This window comes from Capra hircus, chromosome 7, assembly GCF_001704415.2.
Source record: "Capra hircus breed San Clemente chromosome 7, ASM170441v1, whole genome shotgun sequence".
Taxonomy (NCBI): domain Eukaryota; kingdom Metazoa; phylum Chordata; class Mammalia; order Artiodactyla; family Bovidae; genus Capra; species Capra hircus.
The window spans coordinates 98,042,473-98,060,389 of NC_030814.1; the positions used below are offsets into that span (position 1 = coordinate 98,042,473).

The 17,917-nt window shown below is 58.3% G+C and overlaps 3 protein-coding genes across 5 annotated transcripts in view; 2 read left to right on the forward strand and 1 right to left on the reverse strand.

Annotated features, from left to right (window-relative positions):
* On the forward strand, positions 504 to 4,585 carry KLF1 (Kruppel like factor 1). 2 transcript variants are annotated; one of them, XM_018051253.1, is made up of 3 exons: positions 504 to 704; positions 1,362 to 2,202; positions 3,933 to 4,585. In XM_018051253.1, the coding sequence occupies exons 1-3, from the start codon at positions 618 to 620 to the stop codon at positions 4,106 to 4,108; spliced, it is 1,104 nt and encodes a 367-aa protein (XP_017906742.1). In that variant the 5' UTR covers positions 504 to 617; the 3' UTR covers positions 4,109 to 4,585. The 2 variants fall into 2 exon arrangements, 1 of the variants encoding a protein (XP_017906742.1); XR_001918363.1 differs by lacking the exons at positions 504 to 704; positions 1,362 to 2,202 and adding an exon at positions 2,911 to 3,530 and having other exon boundaries at positions 3,933 to 4,034.
* On the forward strand, positions 5,677 to 8,221 carry DNASE2 (deoxyribonuclease 2, lysosomal). The gene is made up of 6 exons (XM_005682283.3): positions 5,677 to 6,040; positions 6,155 to 6,332; positions 6,424 to 6,502; positions 6,836 to 7,000; positions 7,090 to 7,287; positions 7,703 to 8,221. Exons 1-6 carry the CDS (start codon positions 5,946 to 5,948, stop codon positions 8,107 to 8,109), a joined length of 1,122 nt encoding a protein of 373 aa, XP_005682340.1. The 5' UTR covers positions 5,677 to 5,945; the 3' UTR covers positions 8,110 to 8,221.
* The window catches only part of MAST1 (microtubule associated serine/threonine kinase 1), a 29,071-nt gene continuing 19,616 nt past the window's right edge, over positions 8,463 to 17,917 (reverse strand). For both annotated transcript variants that reach the window (XM_018051256.1, XM_018051254.1), the window contains 14 exons: positions 16,717 to 16,855; positions 16,461 to 16,593; positions 16,156 to 16,321; positions 15,952 to 16,053; positions 15,415 to 15,537; positions 14,507 to 14,616; positions 13,226 to 13,404; positions 12,901 to 13,148; positions 12,357 to 12,557; positions 11,940 to 12,169; positions 11,486 to 11,608; positions 11,227 to 11,363; positions 9,923 to 10,110; positions 8,463 to 9,824 (listed from right to left, as the gene is read on the reverse strand). In XM_018051256.1, the coding sequence (XP_017906745.1) occupies positions 8,551 to 9,824; positions 9,923 to 10,110; positions 11,227 to 11,363; positions 11,486 to 11,608; positions 11,940 to 12,169; positions 12,357 to 12,557; positions 12,901 to 13,148; positions 13,226 to 13,404; positions 14,507 to 14,616; positions 15,415 to 15,537; positions 15,952 to 16,053; positions 16,156 to 16,321; positions 16,461 to 16,593; positions 16,717 to 16,855 (3,353 nt within the window). In that variant the 3' untranslated portion in view covers positions 8,463 to 8,550. The remainder of the gene's footprint in view (positions 9,825 to 9,922; positions 10,111 to 11,226; positions 11,364 to 11,485; positions 11,609 to 11,939; positions 12,170 to 12,356; positions 12,558 to 12,900; positions 13,149 to 13,225; positions 13,405 to 14,506; positions 14,617 to 15,414; positions 15,538 to 15,951; positions 16,054 to 16,155; positions 16,322 to 16,460; positions 16,594 to 16,716; positions 16,856 to 17,917) is intronic.

The following is a 17,917-nucleotide window of genomic DNA, read 5'->3' on the forward strand; positions in this document are numbered from 1 at the left end:
AAACCAAGTTAATCCCCAGCCCCTGGCCCTCCCACTCACCGGGGACAGAGCCTTGGCTGTTCTGGGCCCCCACCTGATAGCAGCCTCCAACGTCTGGGGAGTCTGATAATGCTTGACTTGGCAGGGAGTTCATGCCAAGTCCCGCCATCAGCATGGTAGCTGCTGTTTATGGGGAAGGGGAGAGCTGCAAGGCCCTGGTCAGGGGCAAGGGGGTCCTGAAGCTCCTTCCTAGAATCCCCATTGTGCCCATCACCTCTTCTCCAGGAAGGTAGCTGAGAACAGGCCTCCAAGTTTCTCCTTCTTTGGGAACACATTGCCTCACTCTGCCCAACCCCTGAACCCCCGTCTCCTGAACCCCTATCCCCTGAACCCTTAGACCCTGAACATCTGATTGGCTTCAGATACACGGTCAGTCTTCAAGACTCAGCCCTGAACAGGCCTGGGTGAAGTCTGTTCCCCAGAAACGGTGACCCCCGCCTTCGCCTGGCCCTTATCAGGGGCTGCAGCCAATCAGCTGAGGGCAGAGAGGAGCCCTCCAAGGGGCCATCAGAGCCTCAGAGCCCACGAGGCCGCCAAGGGAGAGGAGGCCTGAGCCCCAGGGTGGGCACCAGCCAGCCATGGCTGCAGCAGAGACCGCCTTGCCCTCCATCAGCACGCTGACCGCCCTGGGCCCCTTCTCGGACACACAAGAAGACATCCTCAAGGTGGGGTCAGGTGGGGGTCTAGATGGGCCGGCAGGGGTTCTGGGTCCTGGCCACAGAATTGGGGGGCCGGGTCTGCATCTTGCCCTGGAATTTACATCTTGCCCTGCTCAGGACCGGGAGTCCTCAGTGCAGGCCAGGGGTCTGAACCTGGTCTAAGGTCCTATTTCTGTCATGGAAGACTGAGGCTGGGAACAGAACACAGGGATCTAGGCTCAGTGAGACACTCCCAGATATAAGAGGGAAATGACAGCTGTGGTGAGGGGTCACCCAGGAATTAATCTTGTTAGGGGACCTGGAAGGGGAGGAAGATTCTTGGGGGAAACTGAGGCAAGGCTGAGCCTCCCCTAGCCTTCCATTCTTGGTTCTGCCAACCCTTCCCCCATGCCTGAGCGTGGCAGGAGACTCTAGATAATATAAGCCTTATCTCCTGTCTCCAGCCTGACCCGATAGACCGTCTCTGGAGCTGGGGGGGGGCTGGGTGGGGGAGACGGACAAGTGTGAGGGAGTGGGACAAACTGGCATGACAGAGAAGCAAACAGGACCCCTTTACGGAGCCTCTGGCCAGCCTGCCCCCATCAGGGCATCCGGCCCCCGCAGTCTATGGACAGGATACCTTGGTGTCCGCTGAAGCTCCATGTTACCGGCTCCTTCCCCCAGTGGTGGCGCTCTGAAGACGTGCAGGACTTGGGCCCGGGCCCCCCCGACCATACTGGACCACCCCTCCACGTGAGGCCTGAGCTGGAGAACGCACCTGGGGAGGACGAAGATGATGACAGGGACGCGGCTACCCCCTGGGACCTGGATCTCCTCTTCACCAACTTCCCGTGCTCAGAGCCCGGCGGTGCGCCCCAGACCTGCGCGCCTCAGGCTTGCGCTCTGGCGCCGGGAGAGGGTTCCGCAGCGCAATTCCCACCGCCGCCCGAGACTCTGGGCGCGTATGCGGACGGCCCGGGGCTGGTGGCTGGGCTCTTGGGCCCTGAGGAGCACCTGGGCTGGGCGCGCCCGGCTCCACGAACCCCGGCTCCCGATACCTTCGTGGGCCCATCCCTGATCCCGACCCCCGAGCCCAAAGCGCTGCCGTTGCAGCCGTTGTACCCGGGACCGGGCGCGGGTTCCTCCGGCAGCTACTTCCCGAGGACCGGGCTTTCAGTGCCTGCAGCGCCGGGCGCCCCCTACGGGCTGCTGTCCGGGTACCCCGCGCTGTACCCGATGCCGCAGTACCAAGGGCATTTCCAGCTCTTCCGCGGGCTCCAGGCGCCGGCACCTGGCCCCGCCTCGCCCCACTCCTTCCTGAGTTGTCTAGGGCCCGGGACGACGGGTGCAGGACTCGGGGGGACTACAGGAGACCCAGGAGGGACCGCGGAGGCCGCCCCATCCAAGCGCAGCCGGCGATCTTGGGCACGCAAGAGGCAGGCTGCGCACACGTGCACGCACCCGGGATGCGGCAAGAGCTACACCAAGAGCTCGCACCTGAAGGCGCATCTACGCACGCACACAGGTGAGGGGGCGGGCCCCGGTGCAGGGGCTGGGAGGGCTGGGCGGGGCCTTGGGAGCTGGGAGCTGTCGAGGAGCTAGAAACTGGAGCAAGGGGAAGGGCTAAAGCAAAGTCGAAGCAAAGGGCTACGCCGAGGGAGCTGGGATGCTTGGAACTTCAGGAGTCGGCCGAAGAGCAAAGGGGAAGGCGGGTGGGGACAGAGACAGAACTCGGAAAACATTTCAGGAAACCAACGGCTAAGACCTGAACCAAGGAAGTGCCGAAAAGCAGAGAGCCCGGCAAGCTGTGTAGGGGCGGGGCTAGAGGAGGGGCCGCGGGCGAGAAAGCCGGAATACCAAGGTCAGGGCCAAAGACGCAGGGTTCAGGTTTGGGGCAAGTGGGAGTAAGGGGTTCAGGGGCCGCCGTGCTCAGACGTGTCCGACTCTGCCACCCAATGGACTGTACTCTCTGCCGTGGTGGTGGTGGTGGGGGGGTGTCTCCCAGATCCAGGATCGAACTCGCCTTTCCTGCGTCTCCTGCATCCGCAGGAGGATTCTTTACCACTGCGCCGCCTGGGGCTCGGTTGGTAAAGAATCTGCCTGCAGTGCAGGAGACCCGGGTTCGATCCCTGGCTCGGGAAGATCCCCTGGAGAAAGAAATGACAACCCACTCCAATACTCCTGCCTGGAGAATTCCATGGACAGAGGAGCTGGGCAAGCTACAGTCCAGGGGACCACAAAGACAAAAAGTGTGCGACTTACTCACTTTTCATCTGGGAAGCCATTCAGGGGCCGTAGCCAGGAATATAAAGAGGGAGTGGCTTAGCCAGACTGTAGGGGGCGTGCTGGAGCTCAGGAGGTTTAGTTTGAGGGGCCCAGAGGCAGTTCCTGGAGTCTGAAGATAAATAGCTTGGAAACGGAGGAGGTGGGCACAGGAGGAAAAGCTGGGGACCCAAGGAGCCAAAGAAGGTCTGGGACATGGAATAGAGGGTCAGGAGGAGGAGGAAGGAGGCCTGTGCCTAGGGGGATGGGGTCACGTGTACAGACCTATCCAGGAATGTAGGGAGGAGGGGCCAAGTCTAGCTGAGGGAAAAAAGTAATTACCCGGGACAGGGCGTGGAACACGAATTGGATTTCGGGGCTCAAGGATCAAGGCCAACAACAGGATTGAAGAGCAGCTCGAGGGTCCCCTGGTACAGTAAAGAGCCTGGAACACAGGGAGCAGTGCCAAAGGACAAAAACTGGGAGGGCATTAGTACGCTGGGGCAGGACGTGAGGACACCGGAAGCAGGGCCAGCAGCATAGACAGCGCGACTTGTGCCCGGGAAATGAAAAGGAACCTGGTGCCAGCAGGTACAGAAGAGGTACAGAGGTCGCAGATGTCGGTTCTGGGTGTAGATTCAGGCGGTCCCCGAGAGTGAAAGCCCTCTTGAATTTCATGATCTGGGCGCCTCACTGGCCTCACCCTAGGCGCCAGTGGTAAAGAACCCGCCTGCCAGTGCAGGAGACATAAGAGACTCGGGTTCAATCCCTGGGTGGGGAAGACTCCCTGGAGGAGGGCATGGCAACCCACTCCACTATTCTTGCCTGGAGTATCCCATGGACAGAGGAACCTGGCAGGCTCCATGGGGTCGCAAAGAGCCCGACACAACTGAAGCGACTTAGCATGCACGCAGTCCCGGCCTAGGCTAGGAGGGAAGACCCTGGGACCAAGTATGGTGGACAGTGGTGTTCAAGGCTTCCTCATCTCCGCAGGGGAGAAGCCGTACGCCTGCACGTGGGACGGCTGTGGCTGGCGGTTTGCGCGCTCCGACGAGCTGACCCGTCACTACCGAAAACACACAGGACAGCGCCCCTTCCGCTGCCAGCTCTGTTCGCGTGCATTTTCGCGCTCCGATCATCTGGCCTTGCACATGAAGCGTCATCTTTGAGCCCCGCCTCTGGCACTTGGACCTTCCTGGGGACTGGGGTTGGAACAAGAGTGGATCCACGCAGGGTGGTTTTCCCTCGGATGAATCCTCATCTGGACTCTAGGGCCCCACAGATCCAGCAAAAGATCAAGGACTGGCCCATAGACGCACCTGGGAGAGCCTCCAACATAAGTTCCCACAGGTCCTCAGCCACAGACAGCCACGATCATGTAGACCCAGCAAGACAGACCTCTAAATAAACGGACTCAAATGGATACCCAGATACTTCTGACAAAGAGACAGACTCTCAGAGAGCTGGACCATCAAACCAGCTCACAGGTGACCCTAGACATGAGCGGGTGAGGCATCCCAGAGACCCTGATTCTAGAAGGCTTCACACTGTGACACCTGAAACTCCACATAGAGGCTGGCATTGCTGTGAATGGTTATGGGTCCTGTAAAAATGCCCCTCCCAGATAAAACTTGTGTTGGCCTGAATTTGTGGATTTTGGCTGTGGTAGTTGGGAAGAAGCTGTAAACCCAGAACTGATATTGGGGGGCCATACACACGACTTAGCGATTGAACAACACACATTTACACACTCATCTCCTAAAACTGGGCAACCTTCCTTGGGCACTGACTGCCTTGCAGCCCCCCTCCTTCCCCCACCCCAAGGTCAGGCTATATTGTCCTTGCTTCCTGCCTTGAAGCCCAGGGACATTCACAGGGGCCTTCTTTTCTACTTAAGAATCTTGTTCCTCCACCAAGAATCCTAAGGGAATTCCCTGATGGTCCGGTGGTTAGGACTCTAGGCTTCCATTGCAGGGAGCATGGGTTCGATCTCTGGGGAACTAAGATCCCATATGCCCTGTGGAGTGGCCAAAATAAATACTTTTTTTTTTTTTTTTTAAGGAATCTTCAGCTAGGTCCCAGAGCCCCAGCATCCTTCACCCTACCATGATCCAAAGTGACCCCTTGGCTACCTCTTGTACGGTGGCGGAGTGGGGGTGGGGCGACATGCAAAATGAAAACGGGGAGGACCAACAGCACAAGCTCCCTCTAAAGGAGCAAGTCACACCAGGTGGACCTCAGGCTGTAAGGCAGGAAAGGATAAAGTCCAAAATTGCCTCTGACGGGTAAACCGGGGAAAGAGTGCCGTTAAATAGAAGAATGTTCATTGGGATTAGCCAGCCAGTAATGGGGCTTCCCTGGTGGCTTAGATGGTAAAGAATTCGCCTGCAATGCGGGAAACCTGGATTCAATCCTGGGGTTCCATCCCTGGAGGAGGACATGGCAACCCACTCCAGTATCCTTGCCTGGGGAATCCCCAAGGACAGAGGAGCCTGGCGGACTACACTCAACGGAGGAGCCTCAAAGAATCGTACACGACTGAGCGACGAAGCACACACAGCCTGAATTGAAAGAGACGGAGGCAGGGCCTAGCAGAAGGACGTGAGCTGTGGTTGGCCAGGAGCAGAGTCGGAGGCGGGCGCTGGAAACCGCTTAGCCTTGAGAGGGCGTGTCTGGGCCGAGCCAGAGGGTGGAGCCTATCAGAGACTAGTCGGCCGGAAGCAGGAGGAGGCCCCAGGCTAGCCGGATCCGGGGAGGACTCAGGTCGGGCGGGGGCGGACTCAGATGGGTGTGACGGCCAGAAAAAAGTCCAGCCCCTGGGAGGATCCTGGACTGCCTTTTTAAATCTCTGCTTCTCACCTCGCGGGCGGGGTCTCCATCCTCTTGATGTCTGAGATTGGGTTCCCAGGCGGATTTGGGGAAGTGAAAGTCACCAGGGGCCGGGCCTGTGCCAGCTCGTGACCCCGCGCCTCGCCCTCTCGACACAAATTTCTAGACCCCAGCTCGATGGCCACGCTGAGCTCGCTGCTATTGACCGCGCTGCTCTGGGTCCCTGTAGGAACCCTGACGTGCTACGGGGACTCGGGGAAGCCTGTGGACTGGTGAGTGCGCGGGCGCCCACTATTCCTCAGAGCCGCACTGGGGCTTGCTGCACTCCTAGGAGAAAACAGGTGCCTTCCCGTCTTCCTCCATTCTGTCCGTCCCCCAACCTATAGGTTCGTCGTTTACAAGCTGCCGGCCCACACAGGGTCGGGAGATGCGACGCAGAACGGGCTGCGGTACAAGTACTTTGACGAATACTCAGAGGACTGGCGCGACGGCGTGGGGTTCATCAGTAGCACCACCGGCGCCGTGGGCCGCAGCCTGCTGCCGCTGTACCGAAACAACAGCCAGGTGATGACGCCTCCGGCCGAACCTGGGGTGGGACTCTAGGGTGGGCCTGACCTGAGGGAACCTTCACGTTGTCCCTGTCCATCTTCCCCAGCTCGCCTTTGTGCTCTACAATGACCAACCGCCTAAATCCCGCGAGTCTAAGGACTCTTCCAGTCGGGGGCACACGAAAGGTGAGGCCATGTTGGGGGCTGGCGGAGGGTTCTGGTTTCCCTATGCGTCTTCTTCAGCTAATTCCTGACCTGCCTGTGTCTGAGGGTGAGCTGCTCTGGCAGGCCCTGGATATCTGCTTCCCTATCTTAAATCAACGTGGTCCTTCTTCTGAACTATAAGAACTGATGGCTGTGGAAACTGAACTCAGCAGTGGTCCTGACACTCACTGCCCACTGTCCACTGGTCCTGCAGTCCGGGCCCCCTACAAAGTGAGAGTGTTCCTGGTTGCACATGAGCTTGTTGTGATGTCTCAAGCAGTCCCCTCCCCCCATCAACTCCAATTTCTGATTCAGGTGTGCTGCTCCTGGACCAAGAAGGGGGCTTCTGGTTGATCCACAGCGTTCCGAACTTCCCTCCACATGCCTCCTCTGCTGCGTACAGCTGGCCTCCTGGTGCCCAAAAATATGGGCAGACCCTGATCTGTGTATCTTTTCCTCTCACCCAGTTTCTGGATATCAGTGAGTAAAGACGGGGAGACGGTGAGTCCCTGATTCCCAGATCAGAATCTTAGAACAGTCCCTCATTTTCTTCTCCTCTTGCCCTCCAGGCAAACAGCTGACCTATACCTACCCCCTGGTGTATGACCACAGGCTGGAAGGGGACTTCGCCCAGAAATTCCCCTACCTGGAGGAGGTAGTCAAGGGCCATCACGTTCGCCAGGGACCGTGGAACAGCAGTGTAACACTCACATCAAAGAAAGGAGCCACATTCCAGAGCTTTGCCAAATTTGGAAACTTTGGAGATGGTGAGGCCTGAGGTTGATGATTGGAGAACTCTTTCTCTGCAGAGGGACTCTCTGGTGGCTATGGGCAGGTCCTGGGTAGGGACTGGGACACATCTGAGTCATAATCACATGCAAGGTAAACAACCAACATACCTGTGTTCAAGTATTGGTTTCTGGCTGTGTGATACATGATTTAATTAGGGTTTCAACTTACCTATCTGAAAAATGGGAATAGTAATGGTATCTGCTTGAAAGGGCTGCTGTGTGCAAAGTGATACATATAAAGCATTTAGTAAGGGCTATTACTCTTAATGTTATAATCCTCCAGATGGCCAGGAATTGACAACTGAGGAAACAGCTCAGAGAGGGGAAGTTGCCTAGGGAATCCCTAGCATTGATCCTGACCCTGTCCATGCCCTCCTTCCATCTTCTGCAGACCTGTACTCTGGCTGGCTGGCGGAAGCCCTTGGCAGTACCCTGCAGGTCCAATTCTGGCAGAGATCTTCCGGTATCCTGCCCTCCAACTGCTCCGGGGCCCAGCATGTATTTGATGTGACTCAGACAGCCTTCCCTGGGCCAGCTGGGCCAGCCTTCAATGCCACAGAAGACCATTCCAAGTGGTGTGTAACCCCAAAAGGGCCCTGGGCCTGTGTGGGTGACATGAATCGGAACCAAAGAGAGGAGCACCGGGGTGGGGGCACTCTGTGTGCCCAGATGCTCTGGAAGGCCTTCAAGCCTCTGGTGAAGGCCTGGGAGCCCTGTGAAAACAAGAGCAGGGCCTTCTCTCTAGGAAGCCCAGCAGGACATGTAAGAGCTAAGGTTCAGGGGCCAATGTGGACTTGAGTTTGAATCTATTTTGTCCCTTCCTATTTGTATGGCCTTAATCATGTGCCTTATTCTGTGACTCATCTGTACAGTGGGAATCATAGTAATACAAAGAAATTGGTAAATGAGACTGTTATTCTTTCTTCAGCTGGGCACTGGGACTCTGAACAGCATTGCAATTGCTCAGGGTCTGGGGGCAGCTGGCACATAGGTGAGACTCAGAATAGGACCCCAAGTAAGGGTCCACCCAAGACCTACCTCCCCTCTTAATGGTAACTAGGACTGGAGGAAGTTTCACCCCTTAACAAGCACACAGGCAAGGGGGTGGAAACAGGATGTCCTGCCGCTAGGGGAGGAGGGGCGAGCTCCAGAAAGCTCACACAGCAGGGGCGCACTTTATTTATATGTGTACATATGTATACAGGCAGCTGTACAGCACGCGGCCAGCGGCTCCCACTGCTATGGGCCTGGGGGCATGGGGCAGTGCGCCCCTTTTTTGGTCGGGCCTACTGAGGGCACAGCTTCAGCAGGGCACCGAGAAGTTGGCCCCACCTCAGGCTTGGTGGTCGGGCCCGGCAGAGAAGCAGGTGGGGCTGGGGGCCCGGCACTGCTGGGCACATTTTTTGTTGGGGCTTGGGAGGGGGTCTGGGGGTCTGGGGAGAGCTTGGGAGAGGCAGGTTTGGAACGAGGCCCGCTCAGCGTGGTCCGCTCCTCTACCACCTCCAGCACCCAGCGCTCCCGGCCCCGGAGGGCCTCAGGTTGGGCAGGCGCCAGGGGTGCAGATTCGGGCAATGCCTTGGAGTCCGCACTCGGGGTATGCACACTTGGGGGCTGAGACACCTCGGCTTTCGCCCCGGGCCGTAGGGGCTCTACGACAATGGGCACCGGGGGCGTGCCTGCTTCGCCGGAACTGCTGCGCCGGCCGGTCTCATGTTCCTGCACCGGGCTCAGGGCGGACTTGGCCACGGCCCTGGCCGTCCCGCCCGTACCGTCTTCGGTCTGCACGCTCTGGTGTCGCGCGCCGCTGGCGTCCCGCTCCAGGGTCCGACCCCCAGGGGTCGTCGCGCGGGGCGGGGTGCAGGCCTCGGCGCCACCCGGGGACTCTTTCTCCTTACTTGATGCCAGCGGCCTGGGGGCGCCCTCGGGCAGCAGCGGGTCCGCGCCCAGGCTCAAGGGCGACTCCTGGCGGCCCAGGCGGCGGACGGCGACCTGCCGGGGCGCGCCGGGACCCTCGATAGGGGGTGTCTCGCCGTCCGACTCTGCGAGGCTATGCAGCGCTAGCTCGCCGTGGAAGTCCTTGCGGAAATCCGGGTGGCCCACCTCGAGGCTGTGTTTGCGCAGCGCGCCCTTCTTGTCGGCGCCCAGTGAGGCTCCCAGCTTCTCCGCCGACTGCACCCGTTTGAGGAGTGGGGAGCGCGGGGGCTCGGCACTCTTCGGGCGCGGGCGCACCACCGGCGGCGACGAGTGCAGCTTGGCCGGGAAGCTCTGCGTGGTGTGCGAGCTGCCCACCGTGTGGCCCGGCAGCGGCGGCGGCGACGCCTGTGTCGGGGACGGCGTGTGCGCCAGCGGCGACAGCGGGATGTTGCCTGCCGACTTGCAGCGCGCAGAGCGGTACTGGCGGTGCAGCTTCGGCGACAGGCCGTGCAGCGTGCTGGGCCGGATGTGGTGCGACGCTGACGACGCCGGCGAGTTGGGCGTGCTCGAGGCGGGCGAGCTACTCTGAGACGAGGCGCCTGCGGGCGGGGGAGACAGAGCAAAGAACTGGGTGGGCGCCGCCAGGGCGCTGCCCCGCCCGCACATGACGCCCGCCCCGCGCAGGCGCAGGGTCTACCTAGGTAGGCGGAGTCGGGCGTGGAGCGGTAGCTGTGGGTGGGCGAGCGTGCAGGCAGGCCGTGCGTGGGAGAGCCGGGCAAGCTGTCGCTGGACGACAGCGAGCGGTTCAACGACGACAGCGAGCGGCTAGTGTGCAGCAAGTTCGACTGCTTCGTGATCTTGCGGAAGAGGGAGCTGCGCTTCTTGCTAGAGGACAAGGAGGGAACCAGTTTCCCTGGACCAGACTCTAGAGCTCCCGGCTCTTCCCACTTCAGGGCCGCAGGCACCTCCTGGAACCACCCACCCAATCTGGACCCTCCCTCTTCAAAAACAACACTGTTGGAGACTGGAGACTTCCTTTATGGCTGTCCCACTTGGCTCCTCCCACCTGGCCTACCGATTCCTTGTTGACCACTCACAGTCCAAGCTAGAAACATCCTTCCAAACAGAACTAACCTATTCTGGCCCCGTCCACCTTTCTAGCCACCCCCTCTTCAGCTAAACCCACCTATCAGGGCAGGAAGAATTTCACTGGCCTCAGCCTGACGCATCTCACTCCAATCCCCACTCACTCTTTGTCCAGGCCAAACCCGCTGATCAAAACAGAAAACTCTCCTGGCTCCACCCACCTCTCCTAATTCTGCATTATTTGTAAGGGAAGAAATTATTTCTACTGGCCTGGTATGCTCCTCCCAGGTAGAAGTCTCTTCTCCTGGCCCCTCCCAGTCTCTTAAATGCATCCAGCAAAGCAGCGTCATCTCTTGGATGGTGCCCTCTTGGTCCGTATCCGCTGGCTCTGCTCTACTCCAAGTTTTGGAGCTTGGTACATCTTCTTTTCCCAACTCCTCCCACTTTCTCAGCCCCTCCTTCTCTGTCTTCTCATTATTGCTCTTCACTCGGTGGCCCCCAGGTGGCGCGAGTGGTAAAGAACCCGCCTGCCAATGCAGGAGACTTGAGACTGGAGTTCTCTTATGTCTTCCTGATCCCTGGGTTGGGAAGATCCCCTGGAGAAGGGCATGGCAACCAACTCCAGTATTCTTTCCTGGAGAATCCCATGGACAGAAGAGCCTGGCGGGCTACAATCCATAGGGTCCCAAAGAGTCAGACAAGACTGAAGCGACCTAGCACACACGCACAGTGGCCCCGGCCACCTTTCCTGTGCACAACTCCCATTCCTGTGCACAACTTCCATTCCTGTGAATATGCCTTCTCCTGTCCTCTCCTATACCTATCCCACATAAGCCCTGGCCATTGCTCAAAAACTGGAATGCTCCAGAGGGCCTGCTGTTTATAGCCCCGTCCACTGCACTCGGCCCCACCCACCTCTCCTGACCCTCCTTGGCAGAGGGCCTCTTGTTCCTCCGAGCCATTTTGGCCTTGTAGCTGCTGCGCCGTGCAGGGCCGATACGGATGGAGGTATTTTCGAAGGGCGTTGTGGTAACGGCCACTTTATTGCCACTCTGGGGTTAGAAAGGGGGAAAGTTCTCTGCTGGAAGCTGTTCTGGCAACTCCAGCTCCCCGGGACCTCCCTCACCCTTCACTCCCACTCCCCCGACAGTTCGCTTTTCCCCCATAGACTCACCTTAAGGATCAGCTCAACGACCTCAGGATGTACCATGCCATGCACCGGCTCCCCGTTCACGTGGGTGATGAGGTCCCCGGCACAGAGCCCTGCCTCCTGGGCTGGGCCCCCCTCCTCCACGTGCTGGGGACAGGGCACCCCACAGGGGCAGGATTAACAGGATTGGTAACAAGGAAGTCTCCCTAAGCTTCTGTTCCAGACACCTAACTCTGTAGGCACAGTAATTAATCATAACACCGAGCAAAACAATCATTCTCGCCAGTTTACAAATGAAGAAACTGAGAATCAGACAGGAAAGTGATGGGGTGCGGGGTGTCACAGAGGAGTCTCATTCAGGCTGCCTAGTTCCAGAGTTTGAGCTGTCCCTCATCCCTTTGAGCGAGGAGGTGGCGGGGAGCGTGTGGAACTCTCCCCACCCCCACCGTAGAATACAGGCTCATCCATGACTGCTCACCCAGACAATGTGGTGTACACTGTAGACATCTGAGTCACCCATGTAGACGCGGATGGCACGCAGTGTGAAGCCATACTTCTTGCCCGAGCGTTGGATGGTGATGGGGGAGCGAAGCCCACTGACAGCCGGCGAGTAGTCCCGGCTGGGTGAGGAGTCCCGTGAGGATGGGTTGGAGGAGAGAGATCGCGGGGACATGGGGCTAGCCAAAGGTGAGCTCCCATGTGGGTCCACTGCAGACACAGACCCATGGTCAGAGGTCAGGGCGGACAGACACAGCTCTACCCGTGTCTGCTCCTCCCTCCTCCCAAGTGACAGTCCCAGGGCTCTCATTGGCCCATCCCAGAGCAAATCACGGCGGACGGGGAAAACGCACCAATGGGGGCAGCCCATCCCCTGCCAGGTTGGACCCAGCGTCACCTGCAGGGATCATGACAGACAAGGCAGTGGCCGAGGCTGACTTGATGACTTTGCCCCCGGTTCGAGAAGGCCGCTTCTCTACCGCGGGATCTCCTGATAGCTGCTGGTGCCGCGCTCGGCGCAGAACCAGGTCATTGGTGGCTCTGGGGCCTGATGGGTCCCCATCCTTAGAGGGTGGGCAGATGTCGCCTGGGCGGTCAGCTGCAACATAGCAGGTGGGTTAGGGGGTCAGTCCAAGGGCATAGTCCTCTTAAATGGTGTTCCCTCTGCATGCAATGCTCTTCCCACCTCTCTCCCTTGCTGGATTGTGAATTTCATAAGAGCAGGTACCCTATACATCTGGAACAGCTCCTGACACAGAGAAGTGCTTCAACACATTTGTTGACTGACTGAGCATGGAATAGGGGTCATTCTCATGTTGATGAGAATCCCAGGTTGGAGTGTGGAGAGCACAGGAGAACTTGCATAAGCAGTAACCAGGCTCACTGAACGCTCATATATGGCCCCTGGGGAATTGGGGAAGGCGGCAGGAGGGGGCACTTACTAGCCTCCGAGTCCCCGGTGCTAGGGGTGCCATCCCCTGGAAGTGTCTCTTTGGCGGCCCGCGCATCCAGTGAGCCTGGGGGGTCGGAGCTGGGCCGGGGAGGCCTGCGCAGCCGAGCCTCGTCCTCTTCCTCTTGCGGGGTGCTGAAGCGGCTGGGCTCCAGCAGCGCCGAGAAACGGCGGCGGGCGCCCAACGGGGGACTGGCCTCCCCCTCCAAGAAGCTGGCCTCAGATGCCGAGAAGCGCTTGCTGCGCAAAGGGGGTGTTGTCAGAGGAGTTACTCCCCTTCGGGCCCTGCCCCCAAACCCAGCTCTGCCCTTGCTCACATCTCCGGGGAGCCCCCTCTCCAGGTCTTCTCGCGCAGGGTCAGGCCACCCAGGCCCTCCCGCTTGCTGGTCACCTTCTCTTCTGGGCCCTTGGCGCTCGGCTCCCTCTTGCTGGTCCCCGCTGCCGCCACGGGGGTCTTGGGCTCGTGCTGCGACAGCTGCTCCATACTGCTGTACACCTGCAAGCGGTAGTGGAGGGAAGTCCAGCCCCCAGGTTCTGCCTTCCCTCCTGAACCAGTAAACTTCGCGCCACTGTTGTTTAGTCGCTCAGTCGTGTCCAAGTATTTGCGACCCCATGGACTATACAGCACGCTAGGCTTCCCTGTCTCCTGGAGTTTGTTCAGACTCATGTTCATTGAGTCGATGATGCCAACCAACCATCTCATTCTCCACCTCGCTACTGGAGCCTGCCAAACTAAGCTCCATCCTAGTAAAGCTGGGTCCTGCCCATTCCTGGACCGAGCCCGACCACCCACAATTCTTCAGTTCTGGCCCCACCCCCACAAAATAAGGCTCTGACATATTCTAGATCCTGCCCTGCCCAAGCCGTAAAGAATCTCACCTCTCCAAGTCTCATCCAGTTGTGGGTACCCTCTCCCAAGCTAGGTCGTGCACCCCCCTACATTGTATGTGTGCTCAGTCGTGTCCACTCTTGTGACCCCCGCCTCATGCTGTTCCTCAAAATGAAATCGTGCCCAGCCTCGCCACGGCCTAGCTCCGCCCTCACTGCTCAATCTCTCCATTCCCAGGTCCTGACCCCGCCTGGTCCAGATTAGCGCGCTCCTCCTGTCGGTCATTTCCATACTGTTCAGGTTCCCGTTAGATTCCACTCAATGCCGAAAGCGTCCTCCCTGGTAGCTCAGACAGTAAAGCGTCTGCTTACAATGCGGGAGACCAGGAGATCCGGAAGATCTCCTGGAGAAGAAACCCACTCCAGTATTCTTGCCTGGAAAATCCCATGGGCGGAGGAACCTGGAAGGCTACAGTCCATGAGGTCGCAAAGAGTCGGACACGACTGAGTGACTTCACTCACTTTAATGCCAAAGGCCACTTCCAAGACTATGCTGCTTCCCCCACCCCACCCCCTCTGCCACTGGCCTCATCACTCAGATCCTCACTCCCTCTGTAAATTTCTCCAGTCTGAGACGTTAGGTCTGTGTGCCTGCTCCCCACAGCCTCCTGAGCCCCTGCCCACTTCAAGCCCACCTCCATTCCCTCCCTCAACAGCTGCCCCGCCCTCCCCTGGACTCACCCCATCCCTACCCCCCCGGTTTGTCCCACCTTGCTGAAGCGCGGGGAGCAGGAGGAGAACTGACGGATCTCCACAGGCTCCTCCTCCGTGGTGTCATCCTCATCGTAGGAGTTCACGTGGTGATACCTGTCTGAGCGGGCTGGGGTGGAGGTGTGGATAGTGACCGCGGGCACGTCCACTCCTCAAATCACAACCCCACGAAAGTCAGGTCTAGGTCCTACAAGCCTGGCCACGCACGCCCCTTCTAACTAGTAACTGATTCAGACCCCGCCCCCACGCTGAGCCCCAGTCCCACTTTCTCCAAAGCTACATGTAACCCCACCTCCATAAAGCCACACCCCCAGACTCCACCTAAGGTGCTCTCCACCCCGGCTCTGCCTTCGCCAGCCAGGGCTCTTGCCTTGTTCTGGGTCCTAGCACCGCCTGGTAATCCAGGCTCACTTCCAATTTTAGAATTTACTCCGGTCCAGGCTCCATCCCTAGGAGAAGGCAATGGCACCCCACTGCAGTACTCTTGCCTGGAAAACCCATGGACGGAGGAGCCTGGTAGGCTGCAGTCCATGAGGTTGCTAAGAGTCGGACGGACTGAGCGACTTCACTTTGACTTTTCACTTTCATGCATTGGAGAAGGAAATGGCAACCCACTACAATATTCTTGCCTGGAGAATCCCAGAGACGGGGGAGCCTGGCGGGCTGCCGTCTATGGGGTCGCACAGAGTCGGACACGACTGAAGCGACTTAGCAGCAGCAGCAGCAGCAGCAGCAGGCTCCATTCCTACCCCAGCCTTCTTTCTTCTCTGAGCCCCGCCCCTCTGCTAAGCCACGCCCCCGGCACAACCTCAGCCCTCTTCTCTGTTCTAGCCGGCTAGAACTGGGTTCCAGCCCAGGCCATACCCAAGGGCCCCCTCAAAGGATTCCACCCGCTGTCCCCGCTCACTGTCGAAGTAGCTGGTATCATCTTCGGACTCCAGATGGGGGATGAACTCGGCCTTCTGCCTCAGCAATCCTGTCCAGTCCAGGTCTCGAAAGAAACTGTGCTGCTTTACCTCGAAGGCGCCGCCTGGGGAGGAAGGAGGGGGCTGGATCAGGGAAGGAATTTAAGCGACAGCTATGGCTAGCTCAGGCTTCACTGGTGACTCAGACTGTAAAGAATCTGCCTGCAATGCAGGAGACCCAGGTTCAGTCCCTGGATAGAGAAGATCTCCTGGAGAAGGGCATAGCTGCCCGCTCCAGTATTCTTGCCTGGAGAATTCCATGAACAGAGGAGCCTGATGGGCCACAGTCCATGGGGTCACAAAGAGTCGGACACGACTGCACAGCTGACACTTAAGGCTAGCCCAGTAGCCCAGCAGCCCAGCTCACCCATTTTCCCACCCAGGGACACAGCGCTGGAAGCCCTGCTACGGACAACAGACACCACTACCCACCCACCCCTGCCTCAACTCATATTCTCTGCACAGCAGAACCCCCCTACCTGCACCTAGACGGATCAAGGGATTAGTCTGCAGGAGGCTGGATATCAGGTGCTGGGCATCTGTGGGTAGGGCCTCCTCCCCTTCGGGCCACAGGATGTCGTCTGCAGAGCAAGGTGTGGGGTAGGGTTCGCTTTTAGGTCCACGAGGCCTTGGGCCCTCCCTCGTTTCCGTGCCCCCTGCCTGCCCACCGCGGAGGCACGCACCACTGATGACCTGTCCAAAGAGCTCTTCGGGAGTGTCTCCAAAGAAGGGCACGCAGCCCACCAGGAACTCGTAGAGAATGATGCCCATGGCCCACCAGTCCACCGGCTTGCCGTATCCCTGACGCAGGATGACCTCGGGTGCGATGTACTCTGGGGTCCCACACACCTGGGGGCAGGCAGTCAGCCCATGCCCTGGCCACAGAAGGGGCCTCCTGGGGGAGCAGTGCCCCCCCATGCCAGGCCCAGGGCCCACACAGTCCTGCCGGGTCACTCCGCCCGTGGTGACCCCACTCCCGCACACACACCTGTTTGTCCAGGAACTCCCGGGCGTCCTTCTCGATGTGGCCTTCATAGAGGTTGGTGGTGAGGCTCATGAGCCCCATCTTTGAGAGGCCAAAATCCGTGAGTTTGATGTGCCCCATGGAGGTGATAAGGAGGCTGCAGAAGCAAACTGGGGTCTTAGAGGTGAGGACGGTCCTCCTCACTCCTGGCCCTTCTGTGCCAGGGCTCCCCCAACCCCCGAGGGACAGGGAAGGAGTGGTGGCAAAGGTCAAGGCTCACTTGTCAGGCTTGAGGTCGCGGTGCACGATGCCGTAGTTATGCAAGTACTCCAGCGCCAGCACTGTCTCAGCAAAGTACATGCGAGCCATCTCCACAGGCAGTGCCCCAATGTTCTTCAGCAGGGTGGCGCAGTCCCCCCCTGGGAGTGAAGGAATGGGATGCATGTGAAGAGGGAGGCAACCCTGGCCCAGAGCTGAGCACTCAGCAGGCAGTAGAGCACCAAGTTCTCTTCTCACATGGCCCCCATTTTACAGCTAAGGAAAACAGGCTCAGAGAGGGGCCTCCCTCTCCCAGCTTCTGCTGGGAGTGCCCTCTGCCAGGCTTCTCTTGTTTTCTTAGCCATCCTCCAAAGTTAGCACAATCAGTTGATTTTACACAGGAAGGGACTGCTTTACACCCAACCTCAGAGAGAGGTTGGGTCAGGCAGGGAGTTGATGGTGGAGGTAAAGTTTGGTTGGGACTGAAGCTGCCTGCTTATGAACTGAGTCTGGGAGAATGGACCCTAGTTTGCAGTCTGAACTTTGAGGGTCTGAGGTTTTAAAATATGAATGACTTTGCCCCACCGGATTTACTGTCAGCAGCATTCATATTTTCGTCTCCCTCAGCTTCCATTTCTCCTTTTTCTCACAAGGGTCAGATTTCCTTCCAGGTTTAGCTGCTGGATCAGCATGTAACCCAAGTTCGGTCAATGACTTTTCCGTTTTGTCACAAAGATTGCTAAGCTCATAGGATGTAAACTGGGACCTGTTGGATGGTAACCTCACTATATCAAGGCCTGTTTCATTTTATTTATTTTTTGGCCATGCCATGTGGCTTGTGAGATCTTAGTTCCCCCGGCAGGCACAAAGCCCATGCTGCTTGCAGCAGAAGTGTGGAGTCCTAACCTCGGACGATCAGGGAATTCCCTATCAAGCCCTGTTTAGGGGGACGTCCACACGTGGGAGAACAGACCCAAGAGATGGAGAGATTACTAATGACATAATTTGAGCACCTAGATAAAGCCATTCCTGAAGTTGCTTGTTTTTCTTGTTTATTGTATGTCTATACAGTTTTATTGTTTTATTGTATGTCTATTCCCTCCGTGAGGGAAAGGTGTATCTGTCCAGGTCTCCACTATGTCACCAGAAAAGCGTGTGACATGAAGGAGATGATGAAGGGATATCTGTTGAGTGACTTAATGGTCAATTAAGACTTGGAGGTG

Bases quoted from the DNA above. Each gene is read 5' to 3' on its own strand.
- KLF1 (XM_018051253.1), top strand. From the start codon at position 618: ATGGCTGCAGCAGAGACCGCCTTGCCCTCCATCAGCACGCTGACCGCC. The intron at 705-1,361 runs GTGGGGTCAGGT...TCCTTCCCCCAG, and splicing joins CACAAGAAGACATCCTCAAG to TGGTGGCGCTCTGAAGACGT. The intron at 2,203-3,932 runs GTGAGGGGGCGG...TCATCTCCGCAG, and splicing joins GCATCTACGCACGCACACAG to GGGAGAAGCCGTACGCCTGC.
- DNASE2 (XM_005682283.3), top strand. From the start codon at position 5,946: ATGGCCACGCTGAGCTCGCTGCTATTGACCGCGCTGCTCTGGGTCCCT. The intron at 6,333-6,423 runs GTGATGACGCCT...CATCTTCCCCAG, and splicing joins TGTACCGAAACAACAGCCAG to CTCGCCTTTGTGCTCTACAA. The intron at 7,001-7,089 runs GTGAGTAAAGAC...CTTGCCCTCCAG, and splicing joins CACCCAGTTTCTGGATATCA to GCAAACAGCTGACCTATACC.